This window comes from Macrosteles quadrilineatus, unplaced genomic scaffold (genome assembly GCF_028750875.1).
Source record: "Macrosteles quadrilineatus isolate MER2022 unplaced genomic scaffold, UCM_ALF_1.0 Scaffold_1__1_contigs__length_201487025, whole genome shotgun sequence".
NCBI lineage: Eukaryota > Metazoa > Arthropoda > Insecta > Hemiptera > Cicadellidae > Macrosteles > Macrosteles quadrilineatus.
The window spans coordinates 188292214-188314931 of NW_026542594.1; the positions used below are offsets into that span (position 1 = coordinate 188292214).

Here is a 22718-nt window from a genome sequence, read left to right on the forward strand (position 1 = left end):
TAAACTACAATTCATTTTTCCATTACACATAGTAGCCTATCTCCATTCTCCATACGTTCTCAATCATATGAGAAAGATACTCAGTTGGTACAATTATTCAAATTGTTTAGGTCGACTATCAGAAGTAAAAGGGAGTACATTTAATGGCAATTGGTTAGACAATTGACTATTCGTGAATACGATACACCGAACATGATGGATTAGGCCTAATATCGCCAATGAAAATTTATATATTGAAAATAAGCACACACATTGGTGTACTCAATTTTCATTCAGCTTCAAAAGCTCACTTAAGTAACCCCGAAACAGTATTTTGCAGCCAACAAAAAGGAATCAAGATAAACGAGGTGTCATGTTCGCTGATTTGTGTAAATGACCAAACAAAGCACGAAACTCACTCTGCCAACTTTGCACAATTTGTAGATCGTAACTTCGTTAACTCCCTTAACAGTGTGTTGTTATTTATGTTTGTAAAATATTCCACAACAACATAATTGTGAAACAATAGTATGAAAGGTTAAAAGATTGTTAGTCTTTGTTACTTGATATACGTAAATTTACTATAGCTATTATAATTTCATAAAAATTAGCTTATGGAAAGTCCCTTGCTACTACAACCCCACAACCCAAGATGTATGGAGTAAAAGAAATGAAATGGAATGTAAAATTAATTTTACTCCATACATCTTGACTAGAACCTAGACAAATTTATGAAAGAACACGATCTGATAAACAACGATTCATAAATCCCGAGGAACAATTTTTCGAAGAAAATATGACAAATCCCAATCTTGATGACTGCGGGAGGAGGAGAACAGTTGTAAGCAGAATGTAAGTGTATTTAATTATAACAGCCAATCATTTTAGCGAATATATAGGGAAGTACCGGTAGCTATTAACTTACTAGTCTATGATTACCATAGGTGGCACGGTAAGACCCAGACCCGGGATCAATTAACTTTTCCATATCGATAACTGGAGTAAATGTTGTCCGATTTCAGTGAAATTTGGCTTAAGATGTTAAGGCAGGATAAACTTGAATGAGTTTGCAAAGCAGCATAATCGGTCAATGGGAACGGGGTTTTAGGGGGGTATAAATTGGATTTTCTAATTTTTGCCCAATATAAAAATCCCCAATTTTTCTTCCAACAATTTTTTAAGAGTGCAAAAGAATAATCTAGTATATTGAAGTGTTATTGTAGGGTTATTGCTTTCGGAGAAAATTCTAAAAATAGTAAATTTAAAATTCCAAATTTATTCTTATGGGGAATAAGTAAACTGCTGTATTTTGCTAGTTTGTGGACATATTTTGATTAAACTTGATATATTTATTTGTTTTATACTACTAATTAATGTTTTACTAAACACACTTTATTACCATCCCTAGCAGCAAACCTAATGTCAGTTACAAAGATTTAATAGAAAATCCAATTAGGCAAGTGGAAATTCGCTTAGTCAGCAGGTTTGCTGTGGCGGGGATTTGTTATTTCAAAAATACGAAGAACACTATAATCGAACTATTTTTCTCACCACCCTACCGTGTTAGAAATTAATTTCAAAAAACACGAAAAATTATATAACCTTTACTGAATTTTGTGTTTTGTTTACAATTTGTTTCTTGTTATTTCAATAATTTTGAACCTCGTTTAACCAAATAAAACGATCTAATCATAGACAATAACTCGTCCCCTAGCGATAATACCAAACAGTAAAGCACAAATAAATCACAAAATTATCTAAGATAATAAAAACAAAATATCGTCGACACTTAGCAAGATTTACGAAAGATAATTATAAAAATTTACGATGGGATGAAATGACTATATACTTGTTTATGGTTTTATGTTTTATCTATGGTTTTATCTATGCCAAAACAAAAGGAATTTAATTCTTTATATTGGTAATAAACCTTGTACCATTCTCCCATTTTAGTTTTTATTTTAGCTGTAGTTAAGGGAGTATGTTTTATCTATGGTTGTACTGACGTTTTCCAGTAATGTAACTGCATTTTATGGAAATAAAAATTCTTGATTCTTGAAAACCATGCTGTTGCTGTTCAGAGACATGGTTACTGTTGGCGTTATCGGTAATGTATTCAATTCAATACGTCTAATATGAGAGTCTCTTGTTTTGTTAGTATGATTCGATGGGTGGATTGTGGATTACATATGACCGATAGCAATGATACATCGGATACATCATCGCTGACATCTCATTCACTGTCGGCTATATGGGAATATTTCAGTTTTTAAATTTGAAATGTTGACCATATGCACGGCCGCAGTTCAAGGCGGCCGTGCCATATGGGACCGCACGGGTCCGATCCAATTCAACTTTACTCCACAGCCTCATGACAAAACGGACAAAACACCAGTTCACCTTTCGTGGCCTTTTTTCATAATGCACCTTTTTGCTGTTTTTGTTTTTCTAATCTAACCTATCAAAACTAACCTCAAAACGTAATATCCCATTTATTCCACATTCTGTACCTTCACCTTCACCTTCAGTTTAGTTAAAACAGTTTTATGATATTCTTACAGGATGAGTACTGCAGTTCACTAGTTCAATTTCAAAGGTAATAGTTACTAACTAGGCACAAAACCCTTCACTTTTAAGCCATTGGAATGCGTTCTCAGTATGATTAGGTAGCCTATTAAACTAGACCTACAGTATTTAATCTTTAATCCTTTACTGTTGGCCTTGGCAAGTCTGGAGGATTTGTGTGTTTACCAAAACGCTTGGCCCATTTATTTCAAACACTTTTCAAAGCAGTACCGGTAGGCATATGAAGGCCTATTAGTGCCGGCTTCCAAAACACTGTTTTCAACTGCCGATTTACAGATTTAGGAGTGGATTAGGCCTACCGTAACCTTACTGATGAACGCAAGCTTGTCCAACCGTAACATTAACATGGGATGGGTCAGATAATCCGTACGTAACTTACCTTACTCTATATTATCATAGGCTCTTGGGATGATCATCGATAAGTTTAGGAACTTAAAAACATCAACGTTTTCAGGGCTATGTTTTTTTCAGTATTTTGTCTGCTCTCTGTGCTACAAAGGCCTAGCTAATTAACCTACAGTAAGTTAATGCAATTCAGTCATGGAAAACATCAATATTTCAATAACTTCCCTACTTGGTCAAAGACATCGATGTTCGACGAAAACATTGGTAAACTCGGTAGGCCCTACTTATTTAGGACACAGACCCCAGCTTAAACGTTCTAAAATAACTTTTATTAATCGATGTAAAAAACATTGAACATCGACAGAGAAACATTGATGTTTCGAAAACAACTACTGTCGATGCTCATCCCTAGCTCTAGGCTAAACAGTTTCAGGTTTTCCAAACAAAAATTCTTGGTTTCTTCATCTTTGACCAACAAGGTTGGATAGATTGCGTCTTATTTACAATATATATTTACAAAAAAATACACAACAAAGCAAAAATGGCAGGTGTGGCGGTACTATTTAAAAATACTAGAGGCTCGTCAAACATTTCTTGCCAGGAATATAACAGTCAACTGAGCAAACTCTGGCTTAGCGTTTACTTAAATCACTTTTTGTCAAGAGCATAAACTCCTTTTGGCAGCGTATTAAAAAGTCAAATATGTAGCCATGGGTAGAAGTTCAGACTGTGACTGAGTTGGCAGCGGGGCAGGTCAAGATCAAATGCTCTGCGCGTCCCGTAATCATGCTGCACACTTCTAGTCATGAAGGATGACTCATTTTCTTTCAGGAGGGCTAGGATGTTAAGCACATATTGGGTATGTATGGTCAGGATACCAAGCTCCTTGAAAATTTGCTGACAATGGTCAGTTTTACTCGACGATGTTATTATTCGTACGGCCTTCTTTTGAAGTAGCAGCAGACTTTGGGTGGCGGGGCTATGCCCCCACAATGCCAGACCATAGTTTATATGGCTATGGAAGAGAGAGTGGTAGTTCCTATCTTTATGGGGTTGGATAAGAGCCTTAAAAAATCAAACCTTGCCAGTCTTGAAATTACTTTTAAAAACTTAGCAGTCCCATTATGTTATAACAAATTTATGATTAGGTAACTTATGCTAATATATAAATCATTTTAAAGTTTGAATCGTAAATCATTTAGGCCAACTAAATTCATATGACTAATGTCTCTATATGTCATATTGCCATCATTGAACCAAGTGATAACTTAGTGTAAAAATGTGTACCGGGGTAGGCCTAAAATAAAGTTCAAAATAATTATAGTTTAATTTTGTAAGTAGAATGGATCTTGAGCTTGAAGGCCTATATTAATGGACTGCACAAATGCACACATAACATAAACTTAAAAAAGGAACAATTATTTGAGACTTAATAATTTCATTTTCCTTTTTTTACAGGATAAAAACGCTAAGACTAAGACCCTGACTTTGAACCATACTAAATAAATTGTAAGAAAATGACTTCAGAAGATAAGATAGGTAATTTGGAGGAAGAAGCAATCAAAAGGAAAGAAAGGTTAAAAAATTTGAAGAGGAAAGTTGAAGATCATGATAAAGAAGAGAGCAAACCAACTTCAGAGGTCGGCACGCTGCCTAAGTAAGTGGAATGAATCAAACTTTTAAATCTCTTTAGTGTCTACCTAGGTTTAAGATAGGTACCTAAATTATCTTAGATGTATCTGGGTACCTTAAGAACTATTCACTCAATTACATCACTGTCAGTAGTGGATGGAATCACTGAATGAAAATAACCAAATTAATCGGTGTTTGAGGCTGAACAGACTAATTTGGTTATTTTATCCAGATTCGATTAAATTGGTCTTACCGAGCGATTCGGTGATTTAGTTATTTAGTTGATTTAGTTTGTCACATCATCCTCAGGTACGGTAACTAAAATTTATTCGGCGATTCGTTCGACTAAAAATCACTGATTGACGCTAAATGACTAAATGCTATTCAGTTTCCCATAAGATAAAATTAGTCATGGTTTGGGACAGTGAATAATGACTAAATTGATTTGGTTATTCATTCAACTAAAAATAACCGATTGACAAAAAATAACTGATTGATTATTCAGCCATGGAAACCATTCAGTTATCCCATCACTAACTGTCAGAAATTTGTTGGCTGCTCAGTTCTTAATATTCTTGTCACCAAAATGAGAATCCTAATAAGGCCTGGATATAAAATGTTACCTACCTTATCCATCTTCAGTCTTAAGCTGGGTTTTCCTAGGCCCGGAATGGGGAGTGCAGAGTCCATGCACCTCTTGTCTCAGCTATTTTGCTATTTTAATAGAACTGTTTTCCTTGAAGCGAAGCGAACCGCCATTAAAATTGCTTTCTCCACGTACCGCTTCTGTGCCTTGGAAAACCCATCTTAAATATCATCGACTATTTATTCGATTAGTTACGATTGGATACGCAAGTAGACATCCCATCTATATGGAACAGCTGTCGCCAATTTTTAACTAAAAAAGAACATAGCCTAGTTATGTGAGCCAGTCACAGAATGCGCTATGGGCTAAAATTCCATTTTCCACCTATTTTATTGTTGCTGACCAAGTTGATGGGTCATAACAGTTGCTATAGCTCACCAAAAGTCATTCCAATAGTTTGACTTTGTTGAACACTTTCGATTTCGGCTTAGTTTAGCCAAAGTTTATTCAAAAGCTCTTGGATATATTTTTGAAATGAAATGAAATGAAATGAAAAGTGCTTTATTATCCCTCCGAGTGTCATGCGTCGCTGCAGCGACGCGTAACGCACTTTGTATAGTGTCGTGCGTCGCTGCAGCGACTCGCGAACACTGTTTACGGCGAAGGCTCTATGACTAACTGAATCGGACTGTACTGGATTGAGTTAGGTATCGTTCTGTCCGTAATATTCTAAGCTTTCTGCAGAGGTCTGTCTCTAAGCACTATTCATTTTAGTTCCGAAAATATTGTAGCAGACAGCTGACTGAGCTGACGTCGACGTGCGTGTATTTGTAAACAGCTAGGTTACCCTCGGACCGATGACTGATGTGTTTTATTACGTTTATCATTGTTTTAGTGTTAAAAATCAAAAGTAGTGATATACGTGGTGCATTATAAGAAGATTTAAGTGGTTTTGAAGTGCTGGTTGATGATCCTGAAGAAGTAGGTAGTAATATTGATGTAAATTATCAGCCAGATTCCTAGCTATGGTTGGGCTATGCATTCTTAGCTAAACGCTATGTACTGAAATCTGTTTTTTGCCCATAACTTTTTTATTTGCAAATCTACTTCCTTATATTATTATAGATTTGTAATCCTCATAAAATTTAGAACAAAGTGGCTATTTTCAAATATTTATAGGCCTATAATTTATACAATTTCATTGAGCGCAAACTTATTTTTTTTTGAAAATTTTCGAAATTATACATTTTTTTACCTAAAAAATTTTTTTTTTTTTTAAATCTTCCTTATGTTTTATATATAATATTGAAGCCCAAGATTTTCCAAACAAAATGGTATATAGAACAGTATAATTAACATTGTTTTTAAGCTTCTCAGATCAGTTTTAATAAAACCTTGCAAATGAGCAAAAAATAGGCTGACATTAAGGCCAAAACACGTGACACTCGGAGGGTTAACACAAAAATAAACTGCATAAATACATATGAACTTATAACTAAACATAATCTTCTGCATAACAACAACAAAATTACTAAAAACAGCACATTACAGCAATGGTCATAAGACCGTCTGCCGGGTTGACAACATTTTATTTTATACAACTATAAATGTGAAATATTTGTAATAAGCTATAATATGTATATTGTTTTGCTGCTAGACATTGAATTCTAAAACCAAATCCCACCTATACTTCCAAGCCTCTTTAAGAAAATTTGCCAGCGAACGCCAATCCTTACCATTAAGAAAATCTATAAACTCTGAGTGAGTTAAAACAGGTTTCAATAGCCATTTATTTCTAATTTGTGTTAAAATTGGACAACGAGCAACAAAATGATAAGTGTCCTCATTCTCATTTAGATTACACAAAGAACATATAAAATTAGCGTCTGTCATCCAAGGTTTAAAATTTAAGGAAATAGTCTCTGTCCTTACTTTGAATACCCATCGTCTAACAATATCAGGAATGTTATCTGATAGATATCCATTATCTCCAAGGTCAAGATTCAGTGAAGCATAAGTTGTGTGGTATCGTGAGGCCAATGCCGCCTGGACTAACCCCCGCCTGCTCTCCCCCCTTACTGCCTCTACTACTGATAACAGGTGTCGCTGGGTATCCTCAATGGAATTCACATCAAAGGATAATTCAATTCCATGTTTACTTCCAAGACCCTTCCAATCTCTGCTCCAATAAATATTTTCGCTGATTATTTTCTTTGCTAATTTATTTGGTAGACGGTTCGGCGGCAGTAACAGAGCATGTATGATGTAACGAGCATGCATGCTGAGTGTATAAATGGACTCTTTTTCTAGTCCAGTTTCGAGATACAATGCATAGTTGGGAGTATTTTTTGCCAATCCTAAAATTGTCTTTACAAAATAACAAAGAGTCCCATCTACATAATCACTTTCCCATAAACCCCATATTTGACACCCATAACAAAGAGTTGATCTGACAATTGAAAAATAAATAGTGAATTTTTTACTTAAAGGTACATTTTTGTTATTTAGAAATGTATTCCAAATACTGTTAATTGCTAATTTTGAAGAGCTGCACTTGTGTTTTAAATGCAAACCCCAGGATAGTTTAGAATTTAAGTTTATTCCCAAATATTTATAATCATTAACCACATCGATTCTTTCACCTCGAAAATACCATTTGTCATATTTCCTCAGTTTCCCTCCTTTCCTAAAAACCATAATCTTTGACTTACTTAAATTCACAGTCAAGTTCCATTGTTGACAATATCTCTCAAGGTCATTTATCATTAACTGCAGACTGGTTCCCGTCGGAGCCATCAACACAATGTCGTCAGCATATAACAAAGCCTTAATTTGAACATCTCCAAAAATGCAGCCTCCACTTAATGAATCTATAATGTCATTTACAAATAAGTTAAAACATAAAGGACTCAAAACATCTCCTTGTTTTAGACCGAGGTCTGTTTCAAAGTAGTCTGTTATTCCATCTTTACACCAGACATCTGACGAAGTACCATTATATAAATCCATTAAAACGCGTAACATATGCGTAGAAATACCAAGACATGATAACTTATAAAACAAAGCATTTCTATCTATTGTATCGAAAGCTGCAGTAAAATCTACAAAAAAAGTATATAATTTACCCTTTTTTTTACTGAGACACAATTTTGCAGCATTTGAAAGAATAAAATATTATCAATTGTCGAATAGCCACTCCTGAAACCAGCTTGATATTCACACAGCTTATCATGATCTGTTATCCAAAGATTTAATCTGTTGTGCAGTAAACTTGTGTATAACTTAGCTACGCAATCTATAAATGATAAACCCCTATAATTTTGTGCAATGTTTTTATCACCTTTCTTAAACAGAGGATAGATAATTGATTGTTTAAAACTTTTCGGTACTTTATTAGTTTTGAAAATATTGTTATAAAAATTCAGCAACTTAACTAAAAATGACTCTGAACCATTTTTAAAGAACTCGTAGGGTATTCCGTCAGCTCCTGGTGCCTTACCATTCTTTACTTTCAATAAAACTGTTTTTAATTCGTTCAAATTAAATTCTTTATCTAGAAAGTCGTCTTGAATAAGAGGAAGCGCATAACAGACATTGGCTGACAGCAGGGGCGGGTTCAAGAGGCTCTTAAAGTGTTCTAACCATTCGTTTGGGCTGACTTGACCACCTGTATTAGGACTTTGAATCTTAAAACTATTTATAAGTTTCCATAAACATTTACTGTCTTTAGCCTGAGTCAAAGATAAATACATATTGTCAAAGTAAGCAGTTTTTTTTTTCTCTAAGTAAATTTTTTAATGATCTGTTGGCCTCAATATATTCATTTTTTATCTCAATTTCATCGCTTTTTCTGTACTTTCTCAATAGTTTAAACACATTGTGCCTAGCTTTAGCGCACTGTAAGTCAAACCATGGCTGTTTCCTTGCAAACTTGAAAGAGTTATTTGTATTTGACTTTACTTGTTTAACATGAGCTGACTCTGTAATGCATTGAATGAGACTCTTAACATTTCTTTCCTCGTCTATGTCCAATTGCAAATTTAAAGCAGCAGTGTGTATTCTTTCCTTAAAATTAAAATCATCAAAATTGGTCCACTTTAATCTTGGAAGTAAAGATAAAACTTGTCCCTCGACTCTGGAATCTAATTCTTTCCTTATCTTAAGAGTTAATTGTATTGGCAAGTGATCTGACCCAATGTACTCTATTATCTTAAAATCACTAACTATTTGTAAACAATGAATTGAAACAAGTGCTAAGTCTATCACTGACGCTCCCAATTTATTTACAAAAGTAAATTCACCCTTAGAATCACACTTTGTTCTCCCATTCAATACAAGTAATCCAAAATCATCACACATTTCTAAAAATTTTTTCCCATTTACATTTAAAACTGTATCTTTTGACTTTCGATCATAATTTAGGCATGCATTGGTTAGTATATTAGTATCTTCAGTAATGTTTTGCTCACTAGAAATTCGACTGTTTAGATCTCCAATTACGATTAAATTTTTACCATTGTTACCATGGATTATTTCATACAAATTTTCGAAATAATTTTCCCAAGTGCTATAATTCAAATAAATTGGCAAAATAATAAATTCTCTATTATAGTTTTCTTCCAGTAACTTAAAAGCAGTTATATTTCTAAAATATTCAAACTTAATATTATTGAAGAATTTTGACTGTTTATTTATTCCTAAAACTATACCACCTGACTGTCTACCTAGTGTTGCATTTCTTACTGCAAATTTTAAAATCTATCTTAAAGTTAACTAATCTTTTTAAAACTAAATCATGTTGCTCGTGATTAATAAATGTTTCTTGTAAAAAAATTAAATCATACTCATTGACAAAATCTATAAATAAATTATCCTCTAGCTTATTTTTAAGTCCACAAACATTGTATGCTAATATACTAAGTTCCTTGTTCGCTCTGAAAGTAGTGACACTTACAGGATCGGCGTCCACTCCCTAGACCTTGGCACCTGGAGATGAAGCCATGGACTCCACCGGCGATACTGTCGGTGTCGGTTTGGTCGTACCCGCCGCCGTCGACACGTGCTGCTGCTCCCTCGCCACTTTCGTCGCCTCCGCGTACGTTGTTCTCACACCTGGGTTGCGGTCTGTCCTCTTCCCAGGGCCCTTCTCAGCGAGATTCTTAAGAAAATCCGTGAAGTCCTTGCCGAGGATGTGTAGTAGCTTCTGCCCTCCGTCTTCTCTCCCAGCCATCAATTTATTCTCCTCCCAGGTGAAGCGAGTGTTCTCCACCTTCAGATGGTCGTGGACGATCGGCATTCTGAGCTTCCCGGAGACTTTCTCAATTTCCGTACGGACTTCGGCTTGGATATATTTTTATGAAACTTGGTAGCCTATAAACTTTAAGTCTACAGGTATATAAACATTCTCAGAAAATACCTTTGATCAGGCTCACCAAATTTCAAAATGGTAGCCATTTACGTTTTTGTTTTAATGGCTGGTTTGATGGATTTTTACTCCAAAAATGTTTAAATGGCCGCCTTTTAAATTTGATGAGCCTGATCAAAGATATTTTCAGAGAATATTTATACCTGTAGACTTAAATTTTATACCAAGTTTTATAAAAATATCTTCAGGGCTTTTGAGATATTAATTATTTTCAAAAATATACAAAATGGCAGATTACGGCTTACTTAAGCCGAAATTGACAAAAGTTATTCTACATTTTTGACTTATTTTTGCATGTAGAATCTACATCTGCATAGCCCGCTACGCTTTGAAACACCCTGTATATTTAACAGAAATATAATGATTTAGATCAGCGCAATCAATCGGTGGTTCACATCAACTACAACGATTTTGATTAAAAAACTGTCGACAGCTTTAACGTGGGTATGGAATGTCTAGTTGTATTTATTAATAGTCAAAGATAGTATTTTCAGAATAGGCCCTATTTACCAACTAGTTTTGCTTTTATGACTTATTGCCAACATTAAATTTAAAATCTATAAAATCAAACATCTAGGCCTAAACAAACAAATATATCAACATGTCATTGTGACATTTAACACATTAGGTGTTTCCCACAGCTGATCGCGCGAGCCATTTTTGGCACGGGATCACCTGTTCCCCTTTTCTTCCAAATATAAATGTGTCAGTAACCAGATAGCACTGCCCTAAAAAAGTTTAGTGTGGTGTACTATTATGGAAGGAACCTAACATCAAATTTGTGCCGTGTCGGTTATCACATGGCACCTTTTACTGGTAGTGTCTCCGGGTACTCTGCCCCTGCTTTTTTCTCTGCTTTAGGCAATACTGATCTGTTTACAATCTTGTTTAGTGCTGCTATCTGTTGGGTTCTTGTAAAACTACGTCCACAACAACTGAAACACATTAAATGCTATACTGTGTCTCTCGTATTGGATGAAACTAAATTTAAACATTTTCACTGTAACCCTTTTTGGTGTGTTTGTACATTGTCAGTGCACTGTTGGACAATACTGTTTTATTAGTTTTAGCGAATTTCCCATATAGGGAATAAGCTATTACCGTAGCACTCATGGTAACACCTGGACCCGGTACGGATTTATTTTTTCGTTTTGAGGTCCCTAGAGGCCAAAAACACCATCCGTTCAAATTCATATATATATATATTTATATATATATTTATATATATATATATGTGTCCGTTAGCACGATAACTCGAGCAAAAATCATCCGATTTTGATGAAATTTGGTATAAACGTGTAAACCTACATTTATTCGAACGAGTTCGCGAACCAGCATGATCGGACTATGGGAACGGGGGTTTATGGGGGGTTTTATGGCGTAAAAATAGGTATTTCCCATTTTTGACCCTAAAAACACAAAATTTTACAATTTCTTTTCACATAATTTTGTAGAGCATAAAAAAACAAATAATTTAGTATATTGAAGCGTTATTGTGCGCCTAATGGTTACGGAGAAAATTCCAAAAAACTGTAAATTTAAAATCCAAAAGGATTTTCAAAAAAATGGAAAAGTCAACTGTTGTAGTTTGCTTGTTTATGAACATATTTTGATCGAATTTGGAAAATACATTAATTTCTTACTAACCTATTAACATAAAAAAAAAACGACTTTTTTACCCACCCTGTTGCAGCAAACCTAAGTACTCGTTTAACTAATTCTATTTAAATCTATATAAATAAAATTAGAGTTTTGTCTGTACATTGCTTAGAATAATGAACTTTTTGGTTATTTTTACATTTCATAGGTCAGAGAAACCGAATCAAACCTTATCTCAATTTCTGTCTGTCTGTCTGTCTGTCTGTCTGTCTGTCTATCTGTCATTCTCTTGGTAACGCTAAAATACGCACTTTATTACAACTACTCCTCAATAACTATAGCACTGTCCCGCCTGAAACTTATTTTCCAAATACTATACATATATGAGATGGTTTTAGACGTATTTCATCGAATATGAGACAGTTAGATATTTAACAGTAAACCCTTGAAAATCAAGTTTTTGTCGATTTTTGACGTGGAATTTCTGGAAGCCCATGTTAACCTTATGAGAAATGAAATTATTGAATCTTAACAGCTGTTTCAATTAAACAAGTTGGTTCTGTTCTGTGATGTTCAATAGCATTAAAGTTACAAGGATTACCAACAGGGTGCAGCACTAGCACTATTATTTCTTTTACATTTATGACAACAGCTAATTTGCAACCTGGAGGCGAGTGAGCGTAGCGAACGAGCTAACCTGAAGGCAAGTGAGCGTAGCGAACGAGCTAACCTGAAGGAAAGTGAGCGCAGCGAACGAGCTCCAACATACAGGTGAGTGAGCGTAGCGAACGAACTTCAACCAGGACGTGATTGAGCCATGCAAACGAGATCAGATAGTAAAAATAAAAGTAAGCCTACCGTTATAGGATCGACCGGCAGACACAGAGGTAATTTAACCTTTTATTGATTGTCATACCGATCCGGAACAACAAAAAACAACATAAAATGAAGCTATGTATAATAGTTTGGCCAGCATATCTTAAAATATGCAAACCAACTGCTGTTCTTTATATAAGAAGGTTTCAACTGAATATTATAAGATCCCCGTGCGTAGAACGGGTACACAGCTAGTAGGGAATAAATATGATATTTTTAAGGAGACATTTTAGTGTAGATCCTATCAGGCTAATGGAAATTCGCTTAGTCTGCAGGTTTGCTGCGGCGGGGGTATTTAGGTATGTTATTTTTTTATAAAAACTTCAACTAGGCTATACAAAATGTTGTACAAAATTGTTTGAGTTTTGTCTCATGACATCCAATGATATAAGACAGTGCCGTGACTTCCAATATAAAATATTGGACTGTTGCACGGCATCCAAAAGTACAGTAACTTCAGTGATCATAGTCTTTCTACAAGCTCTGGATGTCATGAGATTGGTCGATGTGAAACAGCGCACTTTACACTCTTAAAAAAGTAGCAGTTGAACCACGTCCAATAGCACTGCCAGTTGCACGACGACCAATAGCTCAGCGCTGTCCCATGACATCCAGAGTGCCGGCACACTGTGAAAACAGCCATACCGACTGTAGCGCATACTAACCTATCCTAACTGACCCTAACCTAAACTACCAAACTTAACAGTCTAATTTACTTCCCTATGCAGGAGCTTTGGACGTTATGCAACTGGTAGCAGTGGCTTTGGACGTGGTGCTACTGCTAATTTTTAAGAATATAAAATCGCTGTAGCGCGATGACCAATCCCATGACGTCCAAAGCTTGTAGAAAGACTAGATGTTTCTTTCAGTTATTGTACTTTTGGACATGATGAGATTTGTTAGTCATGCAACAGTCAAATAGTTTATATAGCCTACTGGACGTCGTAAGAGCTCAAAAATTATATTTTGGACGTTGTGTCATTGAATTATATCATTGCACGTCATGTAACACTCCCAAAAAGAGGGTCGTTTGCTACATCTGAGAGAAATCAGAAGCTATATGATGGTTTGAAACTGATCCTTGTTCATTGGGTCTTCAAACAATTATCTTGTCTAAAGAAACAACTGATCTTAGTCAGTAACATAGGTACCCAGATCCACTGGATTTTACACTCACCCTGTGTTCATATGAAGATTAAAGTATGTAGGCCTAGATGAAGTGTTAAAGCCTAATTACCGCTTGGCTTAGTAAAGTGATTATTAATTCTTTGTGTTTCCCCAGACCCAAATTCCGGAGTTACGTTCCTGAGGATGAATCACTGAAGGAGAATGTCGTTCCTGCAGCTAAACCTGGAGATGTAGAAAGTGAAGTCAAGTCCCAACTAGAGGCAGCTAACTCCAAAGTGGTCATTGAAGAACTGGTCAGTGTTTAGTTATGTAATGTTTATGAAGGTTCTTTCTAAGTAATTATTGCTACGATTGAGAGCTGATTAACACGTTCGCTGCAGGCCACTCACCGGTGACTGCTATAGTTCCTTTCTGTCACGCTAAATGCTCCCCCCTATATTCCGTTAAATTTTTGCACAGCATTTAAAGAAAGATCGGGTATTTTTATGTCTGCGTTTAGCTAGGAATGGGTGCTTTATTGTGGTGTACGTTAGTAGTAACTTAAATTTCCCTGTAAAATCTGCATTAAAATAAAATAGAAGAAAGAAATATTGGCACAATTTAAAATACATAATTTATCTCTATTAAATACATTTTGGGACATTTTGTATTTGTATCCAACACATATTTAGTAAAAAATGCAACGAGGACAATTGAGACATTGTTTAGTCGTATTATGCTCTGGGCCGTATTTCCCTAAGGGTGTACACAACAGTTGCCGGGTGCCTGCAAGGACTTTTTTTAGGAAAATGGACTTCACAAATAATCTGTTAGTGGGTTAATATTTTGAGCCGAGCTTTTACCTGCACGATCTCAGTACTATTGGACATGTACTATTGGACATTTTTCTATTTATACTATTGGACATGTAGTTTTCATGTGATGGAACAACAGACTAACACATACAATCATTCTCTCCAATTATAATTGTACTAGTGCACCTGTTGCTTTAATTCAAGCAATTGCAAAGTATTACGGGCGTTATTTCAAAACGAATAACAGTCCAAAAGTCAACTCAAAGATAATGTAATCAATCACTCCACTAGAGTTATAGAAACTGAAAACGAACGCTCTTGTGTGTGTCATGTTTTTACTATGAACAGCTGTAATTAATACTAATACAATTTACTCGTCCGTTTAAGTAAACAAAATCTTTTATCCATAAGAGATACATTGGGATTTTAATGGCTTGTGGGGCAAAGCCCGAGGACTTTTATTACAGGAATTGGTGAAAAGAGGCATCTACTCAAACAATCCTTCATTTTGACTCATCGTTTGTAAAAATCTGTCCATTATTAACGGAGTAGTAGTGTTTCATAGAAATCGCCTTCAAGTATTATATATAACTAGCTGTAACCCGCGGGCTTTGCCCCGTTTAACTTCTTAATTTTTAAGATTATCTCGTTCGCATGGCTCAATCACGTCCTGGTTGAAGTTTGTTCGCTACGCTCACTCACCTTTAAGTTGGAGCTCGTTCGCTACGCTCACTCACCTTTAGGTTGGAGCTCGTTCGCTGCGCTCACTTGCCTTCAGGTTAGCTCATTCGCTACGCTAATTTGCCTCCAGGTTGAAGTTCGTTCGCTACGCTCACTCACCTTTTGGTTGCAAATTAGCTGTTGTCATAAATGTAAAAGAAATAATAGTGCTGCACCCTGTTGGTAATCCTTGTAACTTTAATGCTATTGAACATCATAGAACAGAACCAACTTGTTTAGTTGAATCAGCTGTTAAGATTCAATAATTCCATTTCTCATAAGGTTAACATGGGAAACTCCAGAGCCATTGGGGCGGAGCCCGAAAGGATTTTTGAAATAAGAATATGCCTATATGTTAATCGGGAATGTGAGCTATCATCATGCCAAATTTCAGCCCAATCCGACCAGTATTTTTCGCGTTCACTTGTCACAAACATACATCCATACATCCATACATCTAAACTTTCTCATTTATAATATTAGTAGGATGATTACATTATTTGGACTAGTTAGATAGTTCTTTAAATATGCCTTAGACTCCTTAGTTATTGGTTAGTTTGGTTAGTGTATATATGTACAGCATGTACAGCAGCATTAGTAACTGAGTGGTTATAGTGCTCGACTAACAATTAAAAGGTCGCCAGTTCGATCTTGTGAAACTCAGTAGCTTTAAGATCATTTGACTGGACCCAGCTGTCCCTGATCATTGGGTTTTAAGTAAATGATCCTGGCTAATGAAACAGCTGATCTTAGTTAAAAGCTACACAGATCATCTCACTCCATTCTACACTCATCCTTCGCTTATACTTGGGTTTAAATACGCACCTAGGTTGCATTCCCCTCTCAATTAATTGATAATTAATTGAGTAATAAACCCAAAGTAGGCCTACTTGTTTCTAATCAAGGAGTTCTATCATTGGCTATTGGCTATTGGATACTGAAGTAGACATCCCATCTATATGGACCAGCTGTCACCAATTATTTATTGAAAAAGAACATAGTTGTTGTGTGAGCCAGTCATAGAATACGCTAGTGTCTAAAATGCTATTTTGTAAGTTAAATTTTGTCGCTAACATAGTTTATGGGTCATGACAGTTGCTATAGCTCACAATAAGTCGTTGAATCAGTCTGAAATGGAAAAAAGTTCTTTTACTAAAAATAAATCAGTAAATTAGATGAGCGCAATCTGTAGGTGGCTCACATCAACTACGACAATTTTGTTTAAACAACTGGCGACAACTTAAACATGGGGATGGAATTTCTAATAGTCAAAGGTTCTATTGAAAGAGTTTGTTTCTAACCCAAAGTAATAAACCCAGCGTTCCAACATTGTAGTTTCAAGCTTGACTTCTAGGTTGCAGCTCATGTCAACTTTTTTTGTTGAGATTCACTTGCAGAAATAGTTGTATAACAAAGTTTATCATGGTTGCCTACTTGTGATCGTCCAAATATCAACCTTTTTGTATCTTAAAATCCTTTTAAATTAAACAATCAAAGGTAAAAAATAAAAATAAAATAAACATCACAAATTAATAATGAAAAATTCCTTTATTTCTGAGTTCAGTACAAACACTGCTTTAAAGGTTTACTCTTGTCAAATAATAATAAAATAACATATGCAGTAATTATGATCAAAACAACGAGTATGATAAAATAAGAACCATACACAGAATTATTTTACAATTTGTTCATGTATCTTTTGAAAGCTAGGACCCCCAGCTGTTTGAGATGCTTGGCGATATCATTGTAGGTAGAGCTTTGGACCAAATTAAAACATTTTTCACCCTCTTTTAGCTGCACTTTTGAAAAGTTGAGCAAGGCGTTTGCTGGGTCTCGCGTTGAGTCGCATCCCCTTGTGCCACAAGCTTCCGCACCAAGTAGGCTCTTGTTGTACTAATATCCGGTGGCTGAGGCTGCAAGTCTGCACACTGCACACAGCAACAATTCAAATTAATTAATCAAATCATGCAAAGCATAGATTAATGTGTCATTTTTATTTTAAACTACTTGAGTCTAATAATAAAACGAATGTATACAAAAATATTACACACTGTTGTGTTGCTATGTTTCAGGACCTTTCAAATTTGGCTCCTCGCAAACCAGACTGGGACTTGAAGCGAGATGTTGCGAAAAAACTCGAGAGGTTAGAGAAGAGAACTCAGCGGGCCATCGCAGAATTGATTAGAGATCGGCTCAAGACAGGACAAACGGACCTTGCCACCAGTGTCAACATAGGAGCTCGTGCAACGCAAGAAGATGTTGACGAGGACTAGACAGTTGTAGATCTTAGGTTGTAAATATCCATGTAAATATTACCAATACATTTTTGTACTGAACCTAAATAATTTATATTTTCTGAAACACCTCTGTGGTAACCTATTTAGTATTTACCTAACTAGTGTAATTTTGCATCAGGAGAAAAAGGGAATGGTGTGGCTCTTTGGAAAACTATTATGGTTCTACCATTATATAATGCTAAATTTTCCGCTTGTGGAAAATATTATTACATAATTTCAGTCAGCTGTCTGTTTAAATAAAATTTACTGTTTTTAAAACGTCTTTATTAGCTCGCTTTCTTGTCTGTTCTGTACAAATTTAGCAACCGATTTTAAAACAACTTTCCGATAAGCTAGAGACTTGAAACTTGAAACATAGTTCACAAATGGATGACAATGCAATATTAATTTTCATATTTCCCTTGGGATACACCCCATGGGCTTCCAAATTTTTTATGTTTACATTTTGGATGAATGTAAATATATCAATTAAAGTCAGATGTAAATACCGTACTTTAATTTGACAGTTTTATCAAAGAGGTTAAGAGGTAAAGGTTCTGCTCCCCGAGAGATTCTATTTTATGATTATGAGAAAAGTAGCAACAACATGTGATTGCAGTTATACTATTTAAAATATGTGATCCTATTTAAAATACCACATTTTTAAACGCACAAAAAATAGAAAATAATTTATAAATATGTGGAGGGAATAAATCATTGTAAGATTAAAAACGAAAAACGTGGGGCGCATGTAATAGTTAATAATAATTCAATAGGTTAAGATAATCGTAAATTAGCTAATGCAAGCGTCCCACGTTTTTTTATTTTAAATCTTACAAGTATTTATTCTCTCCACATATTTATAAATTATTTTCTACTTTTTAGTGTGTTTAAAAACATGGTATTTTAAAAAGGTTTTTTATTTTTATTAATTATTTTTAAGTGCAAAAGGATAAAAGTTATACCTTTGTAAAAACATTATATTTAAATGTTTGAACCTATGTTATACAGCCCTGCGGAACCACTGACCTCAAACATAGAAGATAGCTCAAAAATTTTTATCTCAAGTGTTAAGAAAAATTCCATAAGCTTTGTGATATGTGTCAAATAATGTTATACATTAAGACACAAAAATACGTTTTATCAGGGTAGAAATAGAAGAACTAAGAAAAAATATCAAATAAAATTAGAAAACAATACAAATTTTCTGGTGGTAAACCCTCTAGGTACCAGCGAAGCTATTTTTAGACTTATAATAATTCATCCAATCGTCCTTATAACAGTTAAATAGTTTTTCGTTATTTGTTTATTAAGGCACTCATTGCGTGTGCAAGTAACTCGTGTCAAATTTACATCACATTTACTTAATGTTGCTGTTTGTAAGAACGGACTGTAAATCAATATTTGTTCAAAAACCTGCAAGTCATCTCTAACTCGCAGTACCGGTGATAATTTTTTTAAGATCAATGTTTCTTGTAAATTTGATTAGTCGTTATTAAGGTGCATTACCATTATATATGGGAGGACAATTTGTTGCATTTTATTGCGTAAGACACTCTATTTAGCTTTGGACCTTTTTTTGTGTCTTAAAAACTTGAACTTTGTTTGAGTCTTTTTTGCTGTCAACACTGCAGATAACTTTTCCCCCTTTTCCATCACATAATGGAAAATTTTACAAGGTTTGAGTTAAAATTGGTTGGTAAAAGATGACTTATGATTGACCATTCAAGGTTTGGTTTGAACGGATTTGAACAGCTAAATGTGTGGAGAAACGTTTTCCCAATCCTAGCCTTGAACATAGCCAACAGTAAAAAAATGTATGTTCTTATCAAGTGTTTGGCAAACGAACCAGCGTCCCTGCAGCACCATCCGATTCCTAGACATTAATGATTTTAAAGGGTAAGTTAATTAAGGTATAAAATGTGCTATGTAAAAGGGTGAATCCCTTACCAATCTGCCAAGTTGTAGGAGGCTATAACAAAAATTTAATTAATCTTTTTTATAACTGTGCCGTTAGTAAAAAACTTTTTCATCAAAGATCTTGGTGAAATGTTCAGCGGCTAAATTACCCTAGACGAGGCCCTACCCCATGCCAAGTAAACGCATTGTAATATCAATTGCACATAAGCTGTAGTAAACAGTTAAATCTATCTACATGCCAAGTCACTGTAATGTAGTACCAACTGCACTCAAACAAATAAATGGGAACAGCAAATTAAGTTTTTAGGTGACTTGCAAACTATTCTAAAGGACCTTAAATCAATATATTAATAGTGTGTCAATTAATTATTTTCAAAATTGGGGATCAATACACTTAAGTAAACTATAAGGCAGGGTTCACACGAGCGACATATCTAGCTGACTGACTAGTCAATGTCAGTCAGCTAGATATGTCGCTCCTACTGTAACGGACCTCAGATATTCAGATATGCGTTCCTCACGACCCGGCAACACGTGTTCACATGAGCGACGAGTCCACCGACTAGATCGCAAGCGTGACATAAATGGGCATCGATAAACTATGTTTTTGATAAGCCAATGTTTGCTATCAATATTTCATGTTTCTTGCAGCGATGGTTAGTTAAAGATGTTTTGTTGCATTAATGTTGTGGACAATAACGATGTTTTAGACAATTATCAAAGTTTTTTTGTAACCAAATTCACATATACAAATAAAATTCAGGTAACAAACCATCAATCTAACTGGTTCCAAAAATCATTATTGTTAAGAGGATTTAGGGCAGTTTCAAATTATACTTTAGAAACCTCTCAGTCGTTTATCAACTGAAATTTTGTTTATTTGTATTATTGGACTTGTAATACACAATTTACCAAAAAGCTGTATGCAATTTAGAACATTGCTTATATTCTTTCAATCAATAACGCTCAAAATTATAATTCTGAGTAAAAAACACAACAAACTTCCTCCCACACATTTGTCTTTGTTTTCTTATTTTCATCATGCTATTCCAAAAAGACAAGTTTTCCAAAGACACGGGTGTTGCTTCACTGATTCAAAGAAAATATCTAAATCAAAGCTACTCGGAAACATCACTGGCACACAATGAAAACAAAGGCAACTATGCGAGCTGCAGCGTGATGACCGACCGCTCCCATATGGCTACGTGTACTGCTATGCCGCTAGAGCAATTGACTTGCTAGCTGCGATAAGTGGCGACACTTGGCTAGGAAGAAGGGCCTGGTGATGGTTAGCGACACCAAGCTCAATCGCGGCTCGATTGCCGTTGCCGTGCTCTCGTGTGAACGGCTCCATTTGATCCTGTGGTCCGCTATATAGTCCTGCTTACCTAGTCAGCTAGGTGTGTCGCTCGTGTGAACCGTGTAAACCTTTACCTTATAAAGATTCCAAGACTTCCCCTGAAGTTCTTCTTTGTATTAAGTGGTTCTCAACTGCGGGTGTGGAAGGATTTCAGGGCACTCTCCTGGAAAGAGAATAAACATAAACAAATTATAAATCTAAATTAATATAAAATTAATTTGGGATTGTAGCATTGACTATACACTTTCTGTGTATAGTCAATGATTGTAGCCATATAAAGACTTTAAATTTATTCACATTACCCTATCAAAAATATAATATCGATCATTCATTACACAGAGAGATTAGAATCGCAATTAAATATGATATAAGAGATGGTTGGTGGGGGGCTGAGAGGTGAAAAAATGCAGGGTTATAAGGGGGGGCGAGGTGGCGTAGTGGTTAGAGCACGGGACTTCAGTCCCTGAGCTCCCGGATTCGATCCCCGCCAAGTCACCAATGGATTTTATCTAAGTGATAATGCCGCAACCCCTAGGTCTAGCCTGAAGTAATATGAAAAACAATCCCAGGCTCGTGCCTAGCGTCCTAGGACAAAAAAAGGGGGGTTTGAAGCGAAAAAGGTTGAGAACCCCTGATAATTATATTGGAGTTTAATTTCTGAATTATATATTTAAATATATTTATATTATACAAGATTTAATGAAAACAAATGTTATCTGAGAATCTGAAGATCATAATTTATATCTTAGAAACTGTGGGTACCTCTCTCCCTGAATTATCCCTGTTTTTTAGTACTTTAAACACCTACTTAGTTGCACAATTTTAGTATGTGTTTTATGTTTAAACAAAAGTTCTGTCTTCAGCCCTACACCTATCTTGGTGTCATACTGGACCGCACACTGACATTTAAGGCGCATTGTATTGCGACAAGAGGTAAAGTCTCAGCGAGGAATAATATCATCAGGAAGCTCACCAGCAGATGTTGGGGTGCTAACCCTAATGTCCTCAGAACCTCAGCTTTAGCGCTCAGTGTGTCGGCTGTGGAGTACGCTGCACCAGTATAGAATGCATCGTCACATGCAAAAAAGGTTGACATTGCAGTCAATGACATGGCTCGGATTGTAACTGGGCGTTTGAAACCAACCCCAGTACACAAACTCCTATCATAGGGATCGCCCCTCCATCAATCGACAATCCGACGTGATGTCGCTGCCGATGCAGAAAGGACTAAGCAAGAGACAGAACCTTGTCACCCATTACACTGCCACTAACCTGCAGAGCGACTTCTTCGGTCCAGAAAGAGCTTTTTATCACGGACACGAGTCCTGGATGGACACTGTCAAGCAATCGGCAAGGTGGGAGGCCACGTTGAATAACCCTCCCATACCAGCCAGGGAGGAACTGGCTCCTGGTGGGGGCCTTCATTACATGATGTGGAAGACCCTAAATCGAATTAGAGTCGAGGTACCAAAATGCAAGACAAACATGCAGA

General features: G+C 35.6%; 1 protein-coding gene across 1 annotated transcript; it reads left to right on the plus strand.

Moving 5' to 3' along the window:
• Window positions 1-2466: 2466 nt before the first annotated feature.
• Window positions 2467-18024, plus strand: LOC128992273 (coiled-coil domain-containing protein 12-like). The gene is made up of 4 exons (XM_054415766.1): window positions 2467-2575; window positions 4369-4567; window positions 14311-14449; window positions 17743-18024. Exons 2-4 carry the CDS (start codon window positions 4428-4430, stop codon window positions 17941-17943), a joined length of 480 nt encoding a protein of 159 aa, XP_054271741.1. The 5' UTR covers window positions 2467-2575; window positions 4369-4427; the 3' UTR covers window positions 17944-18024.
• Window positions 18025-22718: the final 4694 nt, after the last annotated feature.

Bases quoted from the DNA above. Each gene is read 5' to 3' on its own strand.
- LOC128992273 (XM_054415766.1), top strand. From the start codon at position 4,428: ATGACTTCAGAAGATAAGATAGGTAATTTGGAGGAAGAAGCAATCAAA. The intron at 4,568-14,310 runs GTAAGTGGAATG...GTGTTTCCCCAG, and splicing joins GAGGTCGGCACGCTGCCTAA to ACCCAAATTCCGGAGTTACG. The intron at 14,450-17,742 runs GTCAGTGTTTAG...GCTATGTTTCAG, and splicing joins AAGTGGTCATTGAAGAACTG to GACCTTTCAAATTTGGCTCC.